At 40.3% G+C, this 25,478-nt stretch overlaps 1 protein-coding gene across 1 annotated transcript; it reads left to right on the top strand.

Moving 5' to 3' along the window:
- Nucleotides 1-285: 285 nt before the first annotated feature.
- LOC140225751 (protein scalloped-like) lies at nt 286-24,559 on the top strand. Its single transcript, XM_072305645.1, has 6 exons — nt 286-319; nt 3,919-4,197; nt 6,150-6,268; nt 7,175-7,230; nt 20,235-20,500; nt 23,558-24,559. The coding sequence occupies exons 1-6, from the start codon at nt 286-288 to the stop codon at nt 23,710-23,712; spliced, it is 909 nt and encodes a 302-aa protein (XP_072161746.1). The 3' UTR covers nt 23,713-24,559.
- The last annotated feature ends 919 nt before the right edge of the window (nt 24,560-25,478 follow it).

Raw genomic sequence — 25,478 nt, 5'->3', positions numbered from 1 at the left:
GGCTCATGTGAAAATTGAGGTGCAACCAAAGAATGAATAAGCGATAATATGTTTTAGTAGCAAGTAATACATCCAAATTCAACACTGAGTTTCAAGGCCACTAATTTTTTGCATCGCCTGTAACCTAATTTTTTCATAGGTGCTACACTCCGCAACAGAGAATCGTAGCTCTTGTTCGTCCAAAATGGCAGAGTGTTTTTCACAACAGCAGTGGCTGAGTTAAGTTGCACACTAAGGCAGGTGGTCAGAGAAGATCAAGTCATTCTCGACATTTAGAGATGTGGCATGAGCTCGGCCCAACTGACTGAGTGGGAGATAGGTCAGATCGGGACGAACGTCTGAACTTGGGCACTGTTGTCTCATGAGAGGAACGGGGACTGACAACTTGTGAGACGAAAGTATTTCATGGTTTCCAGTGAGTCATTAATGGTTCCTACCCTCTCCATGTATGGGCCGCCGTATGGGTAAAAATGCGACAACATTTCAACAAGACCGAGAAAATATTTTCTCTCCGAGAATTTTTTTTCCCCCAACGAGAAAATATTCTTGCTTGAGAATTTTTTTATCTTCGCGAGATAATAATTTTGCTACCCTCGGGAGAATATTTACTTTAACGAGATAATACTTTCTGCGCCGACAATTTTTTTTCGTCGCGGAGAGAGAAAAAAAATGAATATAAATTCACGCCTCCGTTCCTGCGTTGCCCGACTGTACAATTAGGAGGCAGCAACGTTTTTGGAATGGTCATAGTAGAGTACCTTTATAGCGAGAGGCGAGAGTAGGGCCCAAAAGTGCAGCCACCCTTCTGAGCAACTTCTAACACACGAAATTTCACTGCCAGCCTACAGATTTCAATTCTAACCAAGATGGCCAAGAATGTACATAAATGAGCGTTCTTTCGCAAAAATGAGTAAAATTATGCAAAAAGTAAGCCAATCACATATCATGGGGCTCCTGGAGACTTGCCTCGCTCCGCCAGTGCTAAACCGAGCCGAACGCACGGTCTACGTGATTCAATGTCTTTGCGGTGTACTATCCATTTCAAGAAAGTCGCCTATTTCTTTTTAGTACAGGCTGGCAACGTAGTGACGGTGGCTTGAGTGCATAATTTCTCTCTAAACTCGGAAGAAAAATTATCAAGGCAAAAAATATTGCCTCAATAAAAAAAATTCTCGCGGCAAAAAAAAATAAATTCTCAAGAAAAAAAAGTTTTCTCGTTGGGGGAAAAAAAATTCTCAGAGAGAAAATATTTTCTCAGTCTTGTTGAATGTTGTCGCATTTTTACCCATACGGCGGCCCATAATTTATACCCAAATGAACAACTTAAAAGAATAAAATCGTTGATGTGTCAATGGAACCATCGGTCCAACAACGCGTTCCAAGTGGCAACGCATCAGCTAAATCAGTAGAAAACATTTGCCAGACCACCATCAAAGTTGAAATGTAAGTTGGATTTTCATTTGTTAATAATTATTTAGACGAAGTTACGCTCTAGTTTGTAGTGTGTTGAGTACCTAAGCGTTTTTGGGTAGGTCACTCCCAGCTTCAGACTGTGTGAAACTCTTATGTTCATCGAGTAGAAACATTCCCGCAAAATAAGCTTGCAAATTGGACGTATTTATGGAATTATGCGACACGCAATCTCTATGCACATAGTTTCTATAAATATGTTCAATTGTCCCTGGTAGTAGCCTGCCTTTTTTCGCTAATTTGACTGAAACGGCGACAATTGTCTCACGTGGGAACGCGTGCTTCATTGTTTTGAAAATTGCTTACGCACCCTAATCGGAAATCGCCAGTGATGTGGGTCTCCAATAACTTGCCAGCAATCAGTTCAAGAGTTCCGATCCGCGCCTTCTTCCCTTCGTCACCGTTTCTCGATCTTTCCCCTCATGTGGCCGTTCTTTTTTGGAGGTATGTTTTCCACTCCTCTTAATTCCAACTTATTGTTGGTAGAAACATGGGCAGATCAAATTTTTTTCTCATTTTCCACAGTATTGTTACATGCTACTTTCCACTTTATTTGGACTGAAGTAATTTAGCATAACTTTGAATGTCTTTTTTTATCATTGTTCACATTAATTTAATAATTAAATATTTTTCTGAACTCTCGTATCAATACCAGCTTAAATACTTAAACAAAAGAGTTCCTTTTGAGGAATTTACTGTCCCGGATAGAGCGTTCTGTCAAACGGACCTAAGCGCCATGGAAAAGCATTGCGAGTATCGCCAATATCCAAGCCCCCCTCTACCTTTCTCACCCTATGGCACTTATTGTTAGGTCCGTTTAGAAATACAGGGTGTACCAAAAGTTCGTCCCACCCCTGCTAACTTTTGAACGAATTGAGCTAGGGTAATGAAACTTTGGGAATTATCCTATCTCAAAGGGGACCATCTTTTTTTTTGGGGGGGGGGGGGGGGGGTCAAAATTTTGGTCCCCCCCCAGGGGGGGCGCGGGGGGCCCCCAACTTTTTTTTTCAAATGGCAACCCCTATCTTGTGATACATCATTCGAAAGAACATAAAAAACTAAGAATTTTGGCGCAAACCGCAGATCAATATCTTAGTTTTTGACCGAGTTATGAATCAGGGCCGGATTTACCAATAGGCTACATAGGCTGTAGCCTAGGGCGCAACATTCTGAAGGGCGCAAAATCTTTGAGAATTAATTTTTTTTTCTAATCTAACGAGTCTTTTGTTACTTTTTATTTTTCAAAACCAACTTGCAAACGTAAACGTACCTCAAAACTGTTTAAAATCGTGTTATTTTAAAGGTGAATTTGAACATTCTCCTTCTGGAGGGGGGGGGGGGGTCCCCGAGAGCGACTACTTTTAAGGGCGCCACCTTAAGTTTAGCCTAGGGCGCTAAAAATGTAAATCCGGGACCTATTTTCAAAAAATCATAACTCCGGTTCAAATTATCGTAAAGAAAAAAATAAAACGGGAAAATTTACCAAATTGTGTCCACTTTTAAGTAAAAATTGCAGAAATCACTTCGATTTAATTTTAAGGGGGGGGGGGGGGCTCGGATCCCCAAATACGTCAATTCAAAGGTCATTCAATTTTCCCGCAAAATAAGCCAATTTCCCCCAGATTTGCCTCCACATTATCTCAGTAAGGTCAAAATCAGTTCAAAATTACGTTGGCAAGTCCCCAAATTTCGGGAAAATAAAAAAAAAAAACGAAATTTCAGGTGATTAAATTTGACCATTTAAATTTCGTTTTTTTTTTATTTTCCCGAAATTTGGGGACTTGCCCAACGTAATGTTGAACTGATTTTGACCTTACTGAGATAATGTGGAGGCAAATCTGGGGGAAATTGGCTTATTTTGCGGGGAAATTGGCTTATTTTGCGAGAAAATTGAATGACCTTTGAATTGACGTATTTGGGGATCCGAGCCCCGGTGATTTCTGCAATTTTTACTTAAAAGTGGACACAATTTGGTAAATTTTCCCGTTTTCTTTTTTTCTTTACGATAATTTGAACCGGAGTTATGATTTTTTGAAAATAGGTCAAATTTGACCTTTGACCTATCATAACTCGGTCAAAAACTAAGATATTGATCTGCGGTTTGCGCCAAAATTCTTAGTTTTTTATGTATTCTTTCGAATGATGTATCACAAGATAGGGGTTGCCATTTGAAAAAAAAAGTTGGGGGCCCCCCGCGCCCCCCCCCCCCCCCCGAGGGGGGACCAAAATTTTGACCCCCCCAAAAGATGGTCCCCTTTGAGATAGGAACATTCTCAAAGTTTCATTACCCTAGCTCAATTCGTTCAAAAGTTAGCAGGGGTGGGACGGACTTTTGGTACACCCTGTACGTCCAATGACGGAATGAGTTGAGTATCTTTCGACCTTTGCTTTTAAGGAATTCCGCGTGTTAAGCATGAGTTTGAGATTGAGTCTCTTCCTGGTTTGCAGGGTATGGATCGGTATCTGGTACCATTTCCTCGCCGCGGACTCCGACCAGCGCCGGGCCGCAAGCTACTGACGCGAATGGTTTCAGCTCGGACTCGAAGCACGCCCTAGATCTGTCGCCCACGCGGCTTGGCGTGGGCGACAGTAGCAACGACGAGGATTTCGCCGACGCCGAGCGAGAGGGCGTCTGGAGCCCCGACATCGAGCAGAGCTTCCAGGAGGGCCTCTCCATCTACCCGCCTAACAACCGCCGCAAGATCCTCTACAATGGCAAGCTGTATGGTAATTACATCCTTTGACCATGATCACTACAAGGATAGCTAGGGAAAAGCTCAAAATGTAAATGGAAAAAATGTGGGAGAAATTGCTTTGAAGAATCTATGAATTTTTATTTCTTGCCACTAATTATATTTTAGCTTTTCTCTCTTCGTGTTAGCTCCCTAATCCGCCCGAGACCATGCAGTCGCACCACAGACACAACTTTTTGTGTATTTTTACTTGATTAAGGTTTCGCCAAAAGAGTTTTACTTAATTCAGTTATATTTGGATCTCTTCAACAAAAAAAAAAAAAAATTGCAACTTCTATAAAATTATAAATTACATCGGCAACAAATATATTTACACAATAATTATTAAAAATTGGAGACCATGAAATCCAGGTATAATCATATACGGTAAAACGTTAATTTCTAAAGTCTCACAGATTATAAACATTAAAGACATTAACAAGAAGAGATTATAAGCATTTTCAAAAAACCAAGTAGAATAATACAATACAGGGTTATCCAAAAGTCACCTACCACCCCTGTAACTTTTTTCCTAATTGAGATATAAGTTTGAAACTTTGGAAATGTTCCTCGGTCTAAGGTAGCAACTTTTTGGTTCCCCCAAAATTTTGGTGGGCGGCCGCGGCCCCCCCTAAGGGGGGCGGGGGCTAACTTTTTTTCAAATAGGAACCCCCCTTTTGTGATAGGTACCTCATTCGAAAGATAATAAAAAAAGAAAATTTTTGGCGCAAACCGTAGGTCGGAATGTTGATTTTTTACTAATGGTGGCCAGTCAAAGCTCAAAATGGCGGAAATTCGGCATCCCCGTTTTTTATCGGCGGATTTTTCTAAAACTCAGAATCCCAGGGTTCTCCGGGACGAGAAAAACGATTCTGGCATTATTTTTCCGGAAAAGTCAGTCCTTTTCATAATGGTGGCGGTTAAAATGGCGGCTTAGAGCGGGAAGTGGATATTTAGGCTGCTTATCGTCGGATTTGTATGAGACTTGGTAACCGGGGGTATTTCGGCACGAGAAGAACGAATCTTTCATTGGATTTTTGAATTTTTTAAAAACTTTAAAATGGCGGCGAAAAAATGACGGAAAATCCATATCACGGCTGCTTACCGATGGATTTGCACAAAAGTCAATACTCTGGTGGTTTTTGGTTCGAAAAAAATTAATCTTTCATTAGATTTTTGAAACACTGAATATCGTCAAAATGGTGGCGGAAAAATAAAGGAAAATCCGCATCCACCATCGCCATTCGCATTTTTTCTGCCATAAAGTTATTAAAAAGTTACCATTAAAGTTAAAGTTGCCATTTAAAGTTATTAAAAAATTCAAAAATCCAATGAAAGATTCGTTCTTCTCGTGCCAAAATACCCCCGGATACCAAGTCTCATACAAATCCGACGATAAGCAGCCTAAATTTCCACTTCCCGCTCTAAGCCGCCATTTTAATCTGCCGTCATTTTGAAAAGGACTGACATTTCTGGAAAACTAATGCCAGAATCGTTTTTCTCGTCCCGAAAGACCCTAGGATTCTGAGTTTCAGACCAATCCGCCGATAAATAACGGAGATGCCAAATTTCCGCCATTTTGAACTTTGACCGGCCGCCATTTTGTCAAAAATCAACATTTTGACCTGCGGTTTTCGCCAAAATTTTCTTTTTTATTATCTCTCGTATGAGGTATCACAAAAGTAGGGTTGCCATTTGAAAAAAAAGTTAGCCCCCGCCCCCCAAAATTTTGGGAGAACCAAAAAGTTGCTACCTTCGACCGAGGAACATTCCCAAAGTTTCAAACTTCTATCTCAATTAGGAAAAAAGTTACAGGGGTGGTAGGTGACTTTTGGATAACCCTGTATATACATATGTCTATGACAATGAAAGAATTGATCGTTTGACATAATCTCTTCAATTCTCTCGGAGTATTTCTAAAAGTCCCCGTTCCCAATTTGATTTCAGGTCGGCTTGAACTCATTGCCAGACACATCAAGTCACGAACTGGGAAAACAAGAACTAGACAACAAGTTAGCTCACATATTCAAGTATTAGCCAAGCAAAGGCTGCGAAAGTCCAAAGTCGTAAGTTCGTTTGTTTTTTCTAGGTTCGTATGTGATTCAGTGAACGCATGAATGGGTCAGTTGCGCTGGTCACAAAATCATGCCTTGATGTTTGATTAGGTTAGGTACCCAGCTAAAAATAATAAGAGCTGTCCAAATAACAACTTTCTATGTTCCATATTTACCGATGGCGCTTAAAAAAGTCGGTTTAAAACGTCATCCACCGCGGTAGTAGGTATGACTTCCTTTGTTTCTTTCATTTTTTTCATCTGAATTTCACATCTGGTAACCAGTGTGTGTCACTGATCGATGAAAGCAAGGTGGAAGAAACCAAGGGTGTCAGGTGGATGACGGTATAAACAGAATTTTTCAAAAAGCCTATCTCGGTCGGTTGATATTGAACGAGTTATGCTGCTTGGTCATATCATACTATATTTGGACGTACCTATTTCTATCAAACAGAACTATGTGCACGGTTCGTTTGAACTAAAGTTAGGTAAATGAAAAGTCGATGGACTCATGATTTCTCTTCAGAACCTTGAAGTATCATGTAAATACATTACTTTAAGACGGAAACGAAAATATTCTGTCGAGCTCTCGGAAAATAAGGCCGATTTAAGGTTTTTTAACGATTTCCAGCCTTAATTCTAACCATCCTTCCATCACTGTGTGAGATTTTGTTGATGTAGTATGTGTAGATAGAATTTAGCAAAAAGGAACCAGCACGATTATATAGTGTTGTAAAAATGTTGCTTCTTTGTAATTCTGAAGAAGCTTCCAAAACAGCAAATAGCTTTGGCTTCCCACCAAAAAGTTAATTCAAAAGATCAAGTATTTTTATTTTCAAGTGACAATCACTAAATTCTTTTTTTTTTCCAACATCTAGAATTTCACTTCAGTTTTTTCTCTTATTTTACTTCCTTTCAGTTGTGGCGGCCCTATCTACAGGCTGGAAACACAAGGGTTCACAAGGAATCACAAGGGTAAGTAAAAAACTTCATTCAAGTCATCAACCAAAAGTTCCTTCATTGGGACTGTTGCACACTTTTTTTTTTATTGTTCGTAGCGAAAGTTTAACTATTCGTAAACTGCCTCTTTTTCTGAGCATGATTGTACTCAGTCACTCATGCAAAATCATGGGTGGCGGCAGCCACCTCCGAACAAAGTCTAAACTCGACAACAGTGGAAGGCGTCCAAACGAAACAAGCAGTTCCAACGCCAAAGCGTTGGAGGGCGCTTCTTTAACACTGAGCATGCGAGGAACGTGCAGCGTTCTTATTTTGTTACTTTTGCATCCACCACAATTTTGACCCTACTGAGATAAAGTGGAGGCAAATCTATGGGAAATTGGCTTATTTCGCGGGAAAATTGAATGACCTTTGAATTGACGTATTTGGGGGTCCGAGCCCCCCTTAAAATTAAATCGAAGTGATTTCTGCAATTTTTACTTAAAAGCGGACACAATTTGGTAAATTTCCCCGTTTTATTTTTTTCTTTACGATAATTTAAACCGGAGTTATGATTTTTTGAAAATATAGGTCAAATTTGACCTTTGACCTATCATAACTCGGTCAAAAATTAAGATATTGATCCGCGGTTCGCGCCTAAATTCTTAGTTTTTTATGCTCTTTCGAATGATGTATCACAAGATAGGGGTTGCTATGTGAAAAAAGAAGTTGGGGGCCCCCCGCGCCCCCCCCCTGGGGGGGTCCAAAATTTTGACCCCTCCCCCCCAAAAAGATGGTCCCCTTTGAGATAGGAACATTCCCAAAGTTTCAATACCCTAGCTCAATTCGTTCAAAAGTTAGCAGGGGTGGTACGGACTTTTGGTACACCCTGTATACAGTAGATTAAAGAATTGAAATTGAACTGATTTTCCTCTAAAGAAAAAAGGGCGTTTAAGTTGGTTTGAGTTTGAAAGATTCCGCCTAGGCCCGGAAGACTGGGGTTAAAAATCCTCCTTAGAAAATCCTCCTGCGTGTGCGGAGAGTCTGCGGAAAAGAAACATCGCGGCTTCCGACTGGGCACCATAAGTTTGCGATGGATATTTGACAGGATTTTTTGTCAACCCTACCTTCGAAGCTCAGGACAGAATCTCTGCTTAACATTCGACTTCATAGTGAAAACAGAAATAATGGAGGTTGGCACGTATTTTAGCAAGTTAGCGTTTAATTTGCAATAGGTATCCATTTTCTGATCAATGGATCGCTAAACCTTGTTTATTTTATTGAATATTCTAAAAGTACTATGTGAGTAGATAAAGTGGTGATTTTTCTGCATTTTTATGGAGCCGAAATCGCGGAGAAAACCGCTTTCGAAAAATCTAAAAACTCCATGACATTTCAAACGCAGCCGAATATGGCGGGAAACTGACGGTGTTGATGTACTGCGGTAGTCATATCGCAGTCTTCTCTCATTTTCCACTGATGTTTGTTAAAATAAAACGTATTTCAATGTGGAATTGTTGCTTCTTTATTACAGCTAACATATGAATGAGATTCGAGAATTCAAAAGATATAGTTTCGACTTTAGTATTGTTCTCATATACAAAGAGTAGATAGACATTTGGCTGACGTCGTGGAAACCCGTGCCCGCTTCTGATTGGTGCCGGATGACATCATTCGGTGCGGCGCGAAACCGGGGCGTTTTAAATTTATGCGTATAAGTTGAGCGATTTGAACTGCGCATTCCTCGGTTATTGAGTTAATCGTTCGCGTTTTTAATGTGTGCATCGTGTTTTATGCGTCATTTTCCTTCAGAAAACTATATTCGCAAGTCGAAATTCGTTCATGGTTTAGTGACCCATTGCTTAGGTACCACTTTCAGATCATACTAATAACGTAAATGTAGGTGGGCGGCACCCGATTCCCTCCCGAGATTCCCTCCCGGATCCGATTCCCTCCCGCTAATGACCGCTGGCCAAGTCCGTTTCCGATACCCTCCCGCTAATGACCTCCAATAAAATGAAGCGGCAACGTCGCATTAATCATTCAACTTACCATTTCCAGAGAGGTGCGCTGTTTCCCGTGAGTGTTTCAGGAAAATTAGTGTATATTCACAAAATTATGATGATTTGATGAAGAAAGTGGGCTAGGTTGATAGAAAGTTTCCAAAGTCTGTTTCATATGTATGCATGAAACAAAATTTGAGAATCCTCTCCCCCTTCTAACCCTCTTTATGGCTGCCGGATGTTCACAGAAAAACTAAAAGGGGCGTATAGAGAGCCCGATGCGTCAAAGAAGAAAATATGTTAAAACGAGAAAGTAAAAATTCTAAGAAGGGGGAGAGGGTTCTCAAATTTTGTTTCATGCATACATATGAAACAGACTTTGGGAACTTTCTATCAACCTAGCCCACTTTCTTCATCAAATCATCATAATTTTGTAAATATACACTAATTTTCCTGAAACACTCACGGGAAACAGCGCACCTCTCTGGAAATGGTAAGTTGAATGATTAATGCGACGTTGCCGCTTCATTTTATTGGAGGTCATTAGCGGGAGGGAATCGGATCCGGGAGGGAATCTCGGGAGGGAATCGGGTGCCGCCCATGTAGGTACCTATGCATTGTTACATAATATGTATGAATTCCAAACACATTGCGGCAGTCCAACGCTCAATCCCTCGATGCGTGTAATCCTATCAAAATTTCTATCAAACAAAACTATGTGCATTGTGCAGGTGGAAAATATGGGGTGTGCTCGTTAGGGTCGGGTAATAAGAATAAATGGGAAGTATAAATTACTAGGGGGCCCTGCCCCCTGACCGCTACGCGGCCCAACCCCCGGGAGGGCGCCTCGCGTCCTCAGGCCCGCTTCGCGGGCCCTATACGCATATGTATGGGCAAAAATGTTCTTCCATTTTGATACACCATTTTGTGTTCGAGCTGCATCGATTTCAAAATTTTTGACGTAACACTCAGATTTGTAAATGATGAGGAATAGCTGGATGTACATAATTTCACAGTCCACTTACCTACTGGAGAAATTTCCATTTATTATTATGTTATTTTTAAATACTTAATTTAAAAAAAAAAATCGGATTTCGACCGTTAAAGAGTTAATACTATTTGGTCCATCCCGACGCGACGCAGCGCCTGCCTTCTCACTTTGTACCTGCTGTTTATCTGCTGTAAATATTAATAAAAATTCAGCAATCAAGTAAATTGACCAATGCCACAAATCGAAGCCGGAAGATGCAGGAAAAATTGAGTTAAACCTTATACCTTGGACCTACCCTATGAGCGATGCACCGTTCCTCAACTCTTCGAATGAGGAGCCCTTCACGAGCTTTTCCATTGTTAGTGTATTTTCCGAAGAAAATACACTATTGCATTCTCCCATGATGTCGGACCCAGACCCGAGACCTTGTGAAGAGCACCGATCACGGATCGTAGATCACTGTCATTCAAATTCATGTCACACACACACACACACACACACACACACACACACACACACACACACACATATATATATATATATATATATATATATATATATATATATATATATATATATATATATATGGAGTAGGAGTTGTTGCACCATGCAAGATTTCCGGAGTTGTTGCACCATCGTCGAAACCCGTATATATAACGAGGGAGGGAGTGAAAACATTGTTGCCCGTTTATTATAAAGACCCAATTTCGATGATTGATCAATATATTCCTTAAAAATTATACATTTGCAACTTAAAAATCCGCATACGTACTAGGAGTTATTGCACCATGGTGGAAGCATTACGTAGTAGGAGTTATTGCACCAGGTGCAAGTACTCCACTGCCGGGATTTATATAATCAACATACTTCAGGTTTTGATGATATCGACCGTTCATTTTAAAGAAGAATGTTTAATGATATTTTTTGAATGGTGGTTATTTATTTTTAAGCAAATTACAAAAAAAAAAAAATCTAAAATTAAAAATGCTTGGGAACGAAGATATGGTTTTCAATAACGATATCTTCTATCTGTAAAATTAAATCTTTAAGATTTTTTTGTCCTCCTTCGATCTCGGAAATTACAAACTTGCAGATTTGCCAGCACCCGTTACTTATTCGAATCGCATGCCCGACGTTGCAAAATTTACCTTAAACTGATAATGACTTGGTTTTGTCTTTGCCGCCAGACGATTTATCCTCCTTCAATCTCGGCAATTTTCGGACCAATTTACACCGTATTTTTGCAAATGAAAACTCTTAGTCTCTAAATGAACCACCACCCCTCGGTTTTTCGATTTGCGCAACCGACGTTGCAAAATTTACCTCGAATTCGTAACAAAATACTTTCGTCTTTGTCGCAAGCCCGCTTATCCTCCTTCAATTTTGGCAATTTTCGAATTAATTTTCCTCGGATTTTTGCAAATGCAAGCTTTAGGTCGCTACATGTACCAACTACCCTCGGTTTTTCGATTTGCGCAACCGACGTTGCGAAATTTACCTCGAATTGAGGACAAAATATGTTCGTCCCACCCGCCACTAAAAGTTTGTCCTCCTTCCATCTCGGTAATTTTCTGACCAATTTACCACGGAATTTTTGCAAATGCAAGCTCTTAGTCTCTGAAAGTACGAACACCCCTCGCTATTTCGATTTACGCAACCGACGTTGCAAAATTTACCTCGAATTGGTAACAAAATACTTTCGTCCATGCCGCCAGACCGTTTATTCTCCTTCAATCTCGGCAATTTTCGGACCAATTTACACTGAATTTTTGCAAATGAAAGCTGTTAGTCTCTGAAAGTACGAACACCCCTCGCTATTTCGATTTACGCAACCGACGTTGCAAAATTTACCTCGAATTGGTAACAAAATACTTTCGTCCATGCCGCCAGACCGTTTATTCTCCTTCAATCTCGGCAATTTTCGGACCAATTTACACTGAATTTTTGCAAATGAAAGCTGTTAGTCTCTGAAAGTACGAACACCCCTCGCTATTTCGATTTACGCAACCGACGTTGCAAAATTTACCTCGAATCGAGGACAAAAGACTTTCGTGATTGCCGCCAGACCGTTTATTCTCCTTCAATCTCTGCAATTTTCGGAACAATTTACAAAGAATTTTTGCAAATGAAAGCTGTTAGTCTCTGAAAGTACGAACACCCCTCGCTATTTCGATTTACGCAACCGACGTTGCAAAATTAACCTCGAATTGATAACAAAATACTTCCGCCTTGCCGCCAGACCGTTTCACCTCCTTCAATCTCGGCACTAATTGGACCGATTTACCCCATATTCTAACAAATGAAAGCTCAGTGTCTCTAAATGTACCCACACCCCTCGGTTTTTCGATTAGCGAAACGGACGTTGCAAAATTTACCTCGAAATGGTAACAAAATACTTTCGTCTATGCCGCCAGACCGTTTATACTCCTTTCAATCTCGGCAATTTTTGGACGAATTTACCTCGGATTTTTGCAAATGAGAGCTGCAGGTCTCTAAATGTACGAACACCCCTCGGTTTTTCGATTTGCGAATCCTACGTTGCAAAATTTACCTTGAATTGGTAACAAAATACTTTCGTCGTTGCCGCCAGACCGCGTATCCTCCTTCAATCTCGTTAACTATATGACCGATTTACCTCATATTCTACCAAATGAAAGCTCTGTGTCTTTAAATGTACCAGCACCCCTCGGTTTTTCGATTGACGCAACCGACGTTGCAAAATTTACCTCGAATGGGTAACAAAATACTTCCGTCTTTGCCGCCAGACCGTTTATTCTCCTTCAATCTCTGCATTTTTCGGAACAATTTACACTAAATTTTTGCAAATGAAAGCTCTAAGTCTCTGAAAGTACGATCACCCCTCGCTATTTCGATTTACGCAACCGACGTTGCAAAATTTACCTCGAATGGGTAACAAAATACTTCCGTCTTTGCCGCCAGACCGTTTCTCCTCCTTCAATCTCGGCATCTATTGGACCGATTTACCTCATATTCTAGCTAATGATAGGTCAGTGTATCTGAATGTACCGACACCCCTCGGTTTTTCGATTAGCGAAACCGACGTTGCAAAATTTACCTCGAATTAGTAACAAAATACTTTCGTCCATGCAGCCAGACCGTTTATGCTCCTTCAATCTCGGCAATTTTTGGACTAATTTACGTCGGATTTTTGCAAATGAAAGCTCTAGGTCTCTAAATTTACCAAGAGCCCTAGGTTTTTCGATTTGCGAAACCGACGTTGCAAAATTTACCTGGAATTGGGAACAAAATACTTTTGTCTTTGCCCTCAGACCGTTTAACCTCCTTCAATCTCGGAACTGTTGGACCGATTTACCTCGGATTTTCGCAAATGAAAACTCTAGGCCTCTAAAGGTACCTACACCCCTCGGTTTCTCGATTTGTGAAACCGACGTTGCAAAATATACCTCGAATTGGTAACAAAATACTTTCGTCTTTGCCGCCAGACTTTTTCCTCCTTTAATCTTGGCAATTTTTGGACTACAATTTACCTCGGATTTTTACAAATGAAAGCTCTAGGTCTTTAAATGTACCAACAACCCTCGGTTTTTCCATTTGCGAAACCGACGTTGCAAAATTTACCTCGAATTGATAACCATAATTTTTTATTTTGCCACTTTGCAATTCGTCCTCCTTCGATATCAACAACTCTTAGACCTATTTACCTCGGATTTGCTTTTGACGAAAGCTCTTAGGATCAGCTGCCTGATTTTTGAAATTTTTTGCTTGTCGGGACTACATAGATGACATAGGTTAAATGGCGGGGCATAATTGGTTGGCTACGTCTAATCGCTGCTTTGTCGTGCCTATGTCGGGTTGAACTCACGACAAGCTAACGGCACCTCTTAAGTTTCCGACATGTCGTCCATTCCACCTGACAAAGGCACGACAAAGCAGCGATAAGACATAGCCGACCAATCTCGCTCCTTCTTTTAACCTGTGTCATCTATGTCGTCCCGACAAACCAAAAAATTCAACAATCAGGCTGCCGGATGAGCCATAACGTTTAAGTTATTCAATTTTTATGACCATCGTTGCAAAATTTATCTTGGATCGAAATCGACATATTTTCGCCTTTGCCGCTAGACAGTTTGTCCTGTCCTTCTACACGGAGAAAAAAACTTCGTGCGTGGGATACGAAGTTTACGTCATGTGGATCTCTGAAGTTTTCAGATTGAGCATCTGAACACTTTAGATCTAGCTGTCGAGGTTCGGATCACACATCTGAAACTTCAGTTCTTACATCTAAAGTACTTCGGTTCTCACATCAGAAAAACTTTGGTTCTCACATCTGAAGTACTTAAGATGTAAGAACTGAAGTTTCAGATGTGTGATCCGAACCTCGACAGCTAGATCTAAAGTGTTTAGATGCTCAATCTGAAAACTTCAGAGAACCATATGACCTACAAACTTCGGGTCCCACGCACGAAGTTTTTTTCTCCGTGTATGATATCGAAAACTACTGGACCGATTCACCTCAAAATTGTTTGAAATACAAACTCTTAGCCGCTAAATGTGCCACTACTCCTCGGTTTTTCGATCTGCGTGACCGACGTTGCAAAATTTACTTCGAATTGTTAACGAAATATGTTCGTCTCTCCGACCGCTAAGAGTTTGTCCTCCTTCAATCTTGGCAACTATTGGACCAATTTACCTCGAATTTTTACTACTGAAAGCTCTTAGTCTTTAAATGTACCAACATCCCTCGGTTTTTCCATCTGCATGACCGACGTTGCAAAATTTACCTGGGATTGATGGGCACTTATTTCGATTTTGCCACTTGGCAATTTGTCCTCCTTCGATATCAACCACTATTCGACCGATTTACCTCGGATTTGCTTTAGACGAAAGCTCTTGGGATCTGGATGAGCCATAACTCTTAAGTTATTCAATTTTCATGATCTTCGTTGCAAAATCTCCCTCGGATCGAAAACGACATATTTTCGCCTTTTTGATATTTTTCAAAAAGTGTATATATTCTAGTAGTCAATTACAAAAATTTTTACAAAAAAAATTCTCGGGACTGAGGACATAGGTCTTAAAAACAAACTGTGGCAAAAACTCTTACGATCAGCGACATGTTTTCTTATTTTTCCTTCAAACCACCTGTTTTAGAGGAGTAGGTATGTCTTCATATTGATCGTTTATTGAATCGGAGCATTTTTTTCACCCACTTAAAAAAAAGTCTAATCGCAAAAATAATTTTGACCAAATATATGGAGTATTAAGAAAGCTGCGGCCAAAACTTTTGCGATTAGCGCCCTTTTTTCTTATTTTTCTAATACACCGTTGATTTCAGAAGAAAATATTCTAAAATATCTTTAAAGAAGTGTCAAAGGAGGGGTTGCGACTTGGGCCGAAATCGGCCACTCCACGGAATTGAGAAATTTTTGGATATACGGCAGTTGACGGTGCATATTTGACAGAAATAATCGAGTTTTGCCGATACCTACTCACGTTTTTTGGCTGCGAAACAGGGGCCTAAACATGGCACCGAAGGCGAAAATAGCTGAAATTTCGCGTTTTTCGCGGTTCTACCTCAGATTTCGACCTGGGCTCAAAGGAGACGAATGATGAGCTTCGAATATGGTGTCAAGGACACCTAGACACGTAACATACTTGAATATGATCAACCGTCGCTTCTGGGCCCAACTCAAAATCGAATTTTTCCAACTTTTTAGCTTCCAACTTTTTCACCGTTTCTGCCAGGCGTATTTCGCGGATAGCGCCAAGCAGCGGACTCGAGGAGCTTTTCCGACCGGTAAATCGCACTCAGCGGGTCATTTGCAAGCGAACATGCTTGTTTTCAGCTTGGCGAACATTCGATTTTGACCCTTAAAATTTAGTCCATGTAACCCCTGTCAATTTTTCTTGATTCTCGTCCAGAGAAAAAATTCCGAGATTTCAGTCGGATCCTAAGTAGATGAAAGTGCTGGATCGGTTGCGCACAATCCCGCGGCTCTGCGGGGCTTCCTGAGCCGAGAAACAGCGAAAAACTGGTCTGAAACGAGTGTTTCTTGCACGTTTTTCACCGTTTTTGCCAGGCGTTTTTCGGAGATAGCGCCAAGCAGCGGACTCGAGGAGCTTTTCCGACCGGAAAATCGCACTCAGCGGGTCATTTTCAAGCGAACATGCTTGGTTTCAGCTCGTTTGGCGAACTTTCGATTTTGACCCTTAAAAGCTATCGATTTTTAGGGAAAAATTATAAAAAAAATTTGTGGTGTGAAGAAAACTGCGGAAAAAATTTCTACGATAAGCGCCTTGCTTATCCTTTTTCTTCTAAACCATTGATTAAAGAGGAAAATGTCTGTAAATCTCCTTAAAGAGCGGAAAATTTGGTAGTGACCACTTACGGAAAAATCTAATTAAAAATATTCTTGTAACCAAAATTTCAGGACTTAAAAAGAGCGGCGACAAAATTGTTATCATCAACGAACTTTCTGATCATTCTTCTTTGAAACCGTTAATTTTAGGGGAGAATGTCAAGTGATTTTTTTATTGATCTGGAAATTTTGTTGTAGTTACTTACAAAAAAAAGGAAGTATGTAAGGTTGTCTATAAAAAAGCGGGCCCGACGCAAAATCAAAGGCCGTGGCGCGGCAGCGTTAGATATTGCATGGATATTTGGACATGCAGAGATATTTTCGGATATTTTCATACCCACATCGAAGGATAGAGCTCCATGAAAAACTTTAAAGATCTCACAAAGAAGAAAGACCCTACCTCGTGGACCGGGATCCGCCGATCAGAATCGAATCGCTTCCGACCGCAGCGCTCTTTGGACCCTTAGTAAAGGTCAAATTAATTGAAGGAGGACAATCTCTTAGCGATCGGAGAGACGAACATATTTCGTTAACAATTCGAGGTAAATTTTGCAACGTCGCTTCGAAAATCGAAAAACCGAGGGGTGTTGGTACATTTAGAGACCTAGAGCTTTCATTTGCAAAAATCCGAGGTAAATCGGTCCAATAGTTGCCGAGATTGAAGCAGGATAAACGGTCTGGCGGCAAAGACGAAAGTATTTTGTTACCAATTCGAGGTAAATTTTGCAACGTCGGTTGCGCAAATTAAAAACACCGAGGGGTGTTGCTACATTTAGAGACTAAGAGCTTAATGTTAAAAAGCCTACGCTAAAACTGTGCACTCGGAGTCTTCCGACGCGCCTCATTTACATGTTTGTGACTTTTTCGATTTTCAAAAATGTTAAGCTCTTAGGCCCCCCCTCCAATTAGGCATACTGGAGTTCAAAATTTTCAGTAACCATTTTAGCCACGTTAAAGCCGTTGTTTGGCTGAATTTTTTGACATGTCACACTTATGTAGTAGGGTTAGCTGTGATTTCTCAAAATTTTGGGGCATCAAACCGCTCGGGGGCAGTCAATTTTGAAAATCATTTGTAACCATCTTACCTGTGCAACTACGTCCGGTACTTTGAGTCCTTGGACACGCCTCACTTACACGTTTTTGAATTTTTCGATTTTCAAAAATATTGAGCCCTTAGCCCGCCCCCCTCCCATTAGGGACACTGGAGTTCAAAATTTTCAGTATGCACTTTGGCCACGTTAAAGCCGTCGTTGGGAGGAATTTTTAGACATGTCACACTTATATAGTAGGTTTAGCTATGCCTTTTCAAAATTTTTAGCTTTTAAGCCCCTTGGGGTTAATTAATTTCAAAAATTATGTGTAACCTCGTAAACCATTGGAAATCGCTCGGAACTATGAGTTTTGTTCACATACCTCACATTAGCACTTCATTGTATTTCCAATTTCCAAAATTTTTAGATCTTACGGACCCCCCCCCCCCCCCCCTCGGTTCACTTTGGGCCGATAAAGGGCCGATGTAAGCATTTGAAAGAACATGAGGGAATTGAATCACGTTACAAAAAATAAAAAAATAAATAAGTAAAAATAGATACATAAAAAAATAAATAAGTAAAAAAAATAAATAAGTAAAAAAAAATAAATAAGTAAAAAAAAATAAATAAGTAAAAAAATAGATAAGTAAAAAAAATAAATAAAATAGATAAATAAAAAAATAAATACCTACCTAATTAAAAAAGAAAAAAATAAAAATAAATAAAAAATAAAATTGCCCACCACTAGAAAATATCGTACTTTAGTCTGCAGGCAATTCTGGGACAACTCTGGAACACTTTAAAATTAATATAGAGGGCACTACAGTACAATCGGCCCCTGGGTGCAAGTTCTCCTACTCTAGGAAGCTAAATGGTGCAACTATTCCCCAATGGTGCAACGACTCCGTCATGGTGCAACGACGCTTACTCCATATGCGCTCAAGTTGCAATAACTCTTACTTGAGGAAACTATATATATATATATATATATATATATATATATATATATATATGTGTGTGTGTGTGTGAGTGTGTGTGTGAGTGTGTGTGTGTGTGTGTGTGTGTGTGTGTGTGTGTGTGTATGCATGTTTTTAGTGTTTTTTTTTCTCTTCATATGTATGTATGTATATATGTATGTATGTATTTCCGCCTTTTTAAGATTTTTCGATTTTTGAGTAGTTATATCTTTCTTACGTTGAAAGATATTTTGACCAATTTTTTTGCATTTAGTAAAGACTCATTAGAACTACTATTCTGCGAAAAAAAATTGAAATTTGAGGCAATAGCTTTTGAGGGGTGGGGCTCGAAAGTGGGGGGAGGTCAAATCTTGTCCACTCGATAACTCGCGCGAAAATGAATATTTTGAGCTGAAATTTTTACCGGTGGTAGTTCTCCCCTAGGACTGGTTTGGTATTGAATTTGAGCTAATCGGCCGAGCCGTTTAAAAATGGCGAGCTTTGAAAGTTTTAGGCGAGGGCTGCGCGGCATGAGGGGAGCCGGCCGGAGCAGGGCCGCACAGTGGGTCGGGGGAGAAAGTTTTTGGACAAGCTGATCGTCGCACAGTGGGTCAGGGGGAAGAAGTTTTTGGACAAAATTTTCGCCGCACAGTGGGTCAGGGGGAGGAAGTTTCTGGACAAACTGCGCGTCGTACAGTGGATCAGGTGAAGAAAGTTTTTGGAAGAACTGTCCGTGACACAGCGGCCCAAGGAAAGGAAATATCTGGAAAAAACTATTGACTACACAAATGACTTACAGACGTACGATTTTATGACTACAAAAATCCCACTTCGGGAAATACACTTCCTTCCCGCGGTGGATGCGCGGGACACTTAAAAAGAAGAAAAACTAGATGTGCAGACGACCCTGAAAAGACGCGCGCGAAGCGCGCGTCCGGGGGGGGCTCGGGGGGGCGAAGCCCCCCCAAAAACCGGCGCGGAGCGAAGCGGAGCGCCGGTTTTTAGTGTATTTTCCGAAGGAAAGATACACTATTTTTATTGTTTATTCGAGTCACTCAGGTAGAATCCCACACCTTGACGTTTCTAGCGGAAACGACATTGTCTCACGCTATTAAGATTGGACTTAAGTGACATGAGCTTTAAAAGCTCTACAACATTAAAAGTTCGGGGTTTCATGATTTTTTGCATATCTACATCTACTACTGATGACATACATGTAAAGATCATCCTTATCGGTCCGGCAGTTCGGCAGAAATAGTGCTTCCAAGATTTTGCTTGTAGCTGTATAATATAGAGATAAAAGCGCCAGTGACGTCAGCGGCAACGAGGATTGGGAAGGCGGTCGCGGTCTTTAACTAATAAGCCCTGCCCACGCCCTAGAAACGTGCACATAGTTCCGTTCGATTCAACGTGAAATCTCGCTTCTCCAACTCAGCAAACGGACCTGTGAGCGAACTAAGTGCGGCACCCATGAGCCGTGACAGGGCTCATGAGTTAAAGACCGCCCCGTCGTCGTTTCTCTCGTCGTTGCCGCTGACGTCACTGGCGCTTTATATTTCCCATTCATTCTTATGGCCCGAGCATGGACGATGCGCGAGCACCCCATCTTTTCCTCTGCACATAGTTATCTTTGATAGAAAAACGTCCAATTCTTCAGTAAATCATCCAGGACGTCTATTTATGCCAATTTTTTTTTCTTTTTTTCTCTTTTTTTCCAGTGCAAACGCTCAATCAGGCTACACAGGTAGGAAATCGTCAAAAACCGTCTCAGGGAGTGATCTGCAAGTCCTCCCGCCACTCTTCTGGGAAGGACGAACGATAGCCAGTCATGAACTCCGGCTCTTTGAGGATGTGGCTCGCTTCGCTCGCCTCCCGTCGACTAGCTGGGGGCTCCGCCCCCTGGACCCCTGGTTAGGCGCTCCGCGAGTGACTTCCGGCTCGCTTAGCTGTATTCCGTGCTGTAATTGCAAAAAGGTCAATAAAGGTGATAAAATGATGTAATCCAATAAGAATTCTTTTATGAATAAGTACGTGAATTCGAAAGGCATTCCTCCACAAATTAGTTTACCTATTTTCAGTTTCATATTGATCTTCTTCGTAAATTTTCATAAGAAAAACGAAATGGGACAATGGGTCTGTTGCAAGGTGCGGGGATTTGCAAATTGATGCCTAATTCTTATGGCAATTCACGAAAAGAATTTTTTTAATCATTTCATAAATATTAATCTACGTTATCGAAGGAAAACCTAGGGGGACTTCTGAAAGTAAAAAATTTATACTGGCTAGTTTAAGTATCAAAGGCATTTGAAAACTCTTGATTCAGGTCCTTTGAAACCTTGAATATCCACATTTCACAAAAAATGCTTACATTTGGACCTTTTGAATTTGTTTAAGCATCTCTTAAATACAGGGTGTTTCAGACCACCCGTACCAGGCCTTTTTCTCGGTTGTTTTAGGTCGCACGGAGTCAGGGACCGCGGGGTTGAATAGGGAATTGACCCCAAGGAATCCGAATTTCGTGGTCCCGACCCCCCCCCCCTGGGGGAGGGTAAAGGGGGGGGGGTCACGATGCTAAAAGTCACAATTTCCGACCGAATTGCGGATTAATCGCATCAGAATTGAAAAGTACGGAAAATTTCACGTGAAATTGACCCCTAAAAACCCATAATCGGCCCATCCAAGGCCCAAAAATGAGTCCCTGTAGAGGGGGACAGTATCCCCCTCCATAATTTCTCTTTGGTCTCAAAATTGACGTAGATTCTCCAGAAAAAGATGATTATCGATAAGGTAATCGACCCCGAGAAATCCACATTTTTCCCGAAGCTCCTCTAGGTCCCCTGGGGGGTAAACGGGGGGCCGAAGTTATAAAATCGGGGCTCCTTTCCGAATCGCAAATTGATTGCATCCAAATTGAGGAGCAGAACACTTTTACATCTTAAGTGACCCCCAAGAGTTTTAATTGTCCCCCCTGAACGGCAGAAAGTAACCTCTGAGGTGGGGGGCTTTGCTCCCTCCAAAAATTTCTCAAGATTCCTCTTTGGTCGCAAAATTGACGTCGATTCTCCAGAAAAAGACGGTTTCTGCCCAAAGAGGCGGGTAGCGGAGCTTAGGGACCATGAAATTCAGAGTTCTCAGGGTCGATTACCTGGAAAACCGTCTTTTCCTGGAGAATCGACGCCAATTTTGCGACCAAAGAGGAATACGCTGCAGCCGAATGAAAAATTTCCCTGGGACTCTCCAATGGTCTAACCAGGTCGAGTGGATTCTAAAGAATGAGAAAAATATCTATCGGAATTTTCCGGGGTCGTACAGAGTTGCAAGATTGTCGGAAGGTGTTTTCCATGTACACATCATTTCCCGCTAGAAATTTGAATTTTTCTAGACCACTTGGCAAGCTTTTAGAGTGCTCCGGAAAATCCAAAATGAAGTTTTCTACATTCTATTGCATCAATGGAACCCTTTTTGAAAGGCTGAGACCCTGGAAAAATCCGGAAAACTCAGACCATGGTTCCAAAGATGAGTCAATACGCTGTACCTGTTTTAAGGCGTCACTGCCTCTTCAGCTGTATAAAAAAATTTCCCTGGGACTTTTCCATGGTCTAAGTACGTCAAGTGGAGTCTTTGGAAAGAAAAATACTTAATTCGGAATTTCCCGGGGACGTACAGAGTTGTAAGATCGTCTCAAGATGGCTTTTCCATGTGTACGTCCTTTCCCGCCAAAAATTTGAATTTTTCTAGACCACTTGGCAAGCTTAGAGTGCTCCGGAAAATCCAAAATGAAGTTTTCTCCATTCTATTGCATCAATGCAACCCTTTGAGAATGGCAGAGACCCTGGAAGAATCCGGAAAATACTGACCATCGATCCAAGATGAGTCAAGAATCTGTACCTGTTATGAGGCGTCATTGCCTCATCCGCCGTGTGAAAAATTGCCCTATGGGACTTTCCCATGGTCTCAGTAGGTCGAGTGGAGTCCTAAAGAAGAGAAATACTTAATTCGGAATTTCCCGGGGTCGTACAGAGTCGCATGATCGTCTCAAGGTGGCTTTTCCTTATATACGTCCTTTCCCGCTATAAATTTGAACTTTTCTAGACCACTGGCAAGCATATATGTATATATATATGCTTATATGCTTATAACATGAATTCAAACGGCATGCATATTCGTAATCTACGACTCATGATCGATGCTTACATGGTCTTTGGTCCAGGTCTGATATCAGGGGAGCGAACGCAATAGTGTATTTCCTTCGGAAAATACAATAAAAGCAGGAGTAATTAAACTACATATAAATCAAACTCAAATCTACAATGCCTCGAGACGAGATGCGCTCAAGTAGAGGTAAAATTTCAAAAATTTTCCGGAACCTTAAAATGCATAAAACTGGGTGATTTTTAGGCAGAAATTGAAGGAAGATTAGCGCCGCAACTGCCTCGAGATGCGCTCAAGTAGAGGTAAAATTTCAAAAATTTTCAGGAACCTTAAAATGCATAAAACTGGGTGAATTTTAGGCAGAAATTGAAGGAAAATTAGCGCCCCGACTGCCTCGAGATGCGCTCATAGAGTTGAAATTTCAAAAATTTTCCGGAACCTTAAAATGCATAAAACTGGATGATTTTTAGGCAGAAATTAACCCCGGACCCCCCGCTGAGCTGGGGGGTATTCCGTACCCCCCAGACCCCCCGGTGGTGGGGGGCCAGGCCCCCCCTAGCAAAATGACCTAGCTACGCCTATGAATTGTCCACCATCAAAACTCACTAAGTTGGAATGCTTTGGAACCACAGTTCGGAACCAAGGGTTCATTCTGAAATTGGTGTGACTGTAATTTTATTATTAATATAATTATATTTATATATAAATTATATTTATATTATATTAATATTATTATTTTATTTATTAAACTTCTGCCACCTCATTTCACCGCACTAAATGTGACTGGGTATTTTGCTGAACCTTGTCCAGTTGTGCTATATTTTTGTATAGTTCACTACTTGTCTAATTCTAATATCCATATTGATCGGTAATTGTTTTCTATTTTTAGACTTGATGCGGCAGTATCTGCAGCAAATTAGGCATGAAACAGGTGTCAGAATCTGTGAGAAAGTATTCGGAGAGGATAACAAGCCCTCTAAATGGTGGTTGTGCTATTCCAAGAGGAAGTTCATGGATAAATCTCTGTCTGGACCAGGGCAATGAAATTATACGGATAATAAGAGAACATTTGAACTTAACAAAACGAGGCTTTGATTTGCTTCCATCTAAAGTCAATTCCTTCCATATTCTGTACATATTATGTATAATTATAGTTTTTGTAACTTTTTTACATTCGGAATTTTCTCCTTGTTTTTAGCTTTTGTTAAAAATGCAATGTTTATTTTACATTTTGCCACAATTTTTTAATTTATTCGTTGTTAATAAATACTAATGCCTATGTGCGTAATTTTACCGTTCACCCTAGGGCTAGTAGTCACTCAGGTTTTGATTTCATCTATCGAACTTTTTTGCTTAAGTAACAGGGACTAATCTTTTCTTGATGGACTGAATTTTTGTACATAGTTTTATTCTTTCATCAACTTTATATGAAACCAACTGCATTGCAATGGTGCAGAAATGCCTTTCATGTTTTCTGTATGAGGAAGACAGAACCTCAAATTTTCAAGAAATTAATTGAACAGTCTCCTATTAAAGAATTAAAAAAAATGACTTTCCATGAAGCGCAGCATTGCGCTAAGTAATGCTAAGTGCAGTTTTGTTGAGTCGTAGGAATAAATCCTAATATTAATTATGCTGAGAGAGAAGCTCCAGCATTTTTGATCAAGTTTGAATTGAAAAATCTCTCTTTTTTTGGTACTGTTTTTACAGCAATCTAAAACGTTAAGGGATAATGTGAGAAGCAACCTTATCGATTTGTAATAGAAGTCCCAATATTAAATGGTCGGTGGATCATTTTGAAACTTTAAACACAGGAGCAAAATCTCTTACAAATCGAAACAAGTAATTGATAGGCTTGCAATAAGGTCCTTATTCCTAAGGATTAGGAACGTCTTGTTTAGATCGTTGAAGTGAACAGCGAAACTGAATTTAGATTGTAAGTTCAGTGCAAATAAATATTTGCCGCTCCAAGGTCCCTCATCTAAAAAACAAATTGAATAAAAAATTTACCCAGCACCAAATCATTTGGTTTTTAGAGAAGGAATTTTTTGGTAGAAACTCAATCCAAAAGAGATACCAAGATGGAAAAAATTAATTCAATTTTCTATCATAATTAACAACTAATTTATTCTTCATGATTTAAACTTTCATAGAAACATAATGCATTGGTATGTATTTGGAAAGAAAAGAAATTACAACAAATAAACATATACAAATCTGCCAACAATAAAAGATAACCTAATCATAAATCTTGAGAAAAATAAAATTAAGTTTTCAGGATAAAGAGATTGAGGACAACGATTATAGATGATTCATCTCGAAAAAATATCAAATACCTACACAAATCTAGATAGAGATGGATGAGTATAAACTTTGACGAATTAAAAAACAGATTAAAAATAAGAGCAAATCTTTTTCCAGTTTAGTAGACTGGAAGACTTAAAAAATAAATAGTATATTCCATACTTGATTCCCCAATCTAAAATGTCATTGCAGATAAAAATGATGTCTTTATCAAAATTTATGGAGGGGAATGAAGTTAAAATCTGTGCTTAATGAAGCGACGACTTACATGACTCCTTGTTTTCATACACTGCCTACTGTTGCTTAGGGGAGACCGGGGTTATGACGGGGCTATGATAACCACCGTGAGAATTTTGTAGAGGAAAACGTAAATTTGATGTGTTGATGAGAAAGAAGGTTGGCAGCAATGTAGACTAACAATTAAAATATCAACATCGATGGTGTCCCCCTCTGTTATGCTCTGTGCTGTAACATTCTTGTTTACCTCCGAAAATAGCCCGAAAATG

Source organism: Bemisia tabaci, unplaced genomic scaffold (assembly GCF_918797505.1).
Source record: "Bemisia tabaci unplaced genomic scaffold, PGI_BMITA_v3".
Classification (NCBI taxonomy): domain Eukaryota; kingdom Metazoa; phylum Arthropoda; class Insecta; order Hemiptera; family Aleyrodidae; genus Bemisia; species Bemisia tabaci.
The sequence above is the reverse complement of the archived record's forward strand: the minus strand, read 5'-3'. Positions and strand labels throughout refer to the sequence as shown.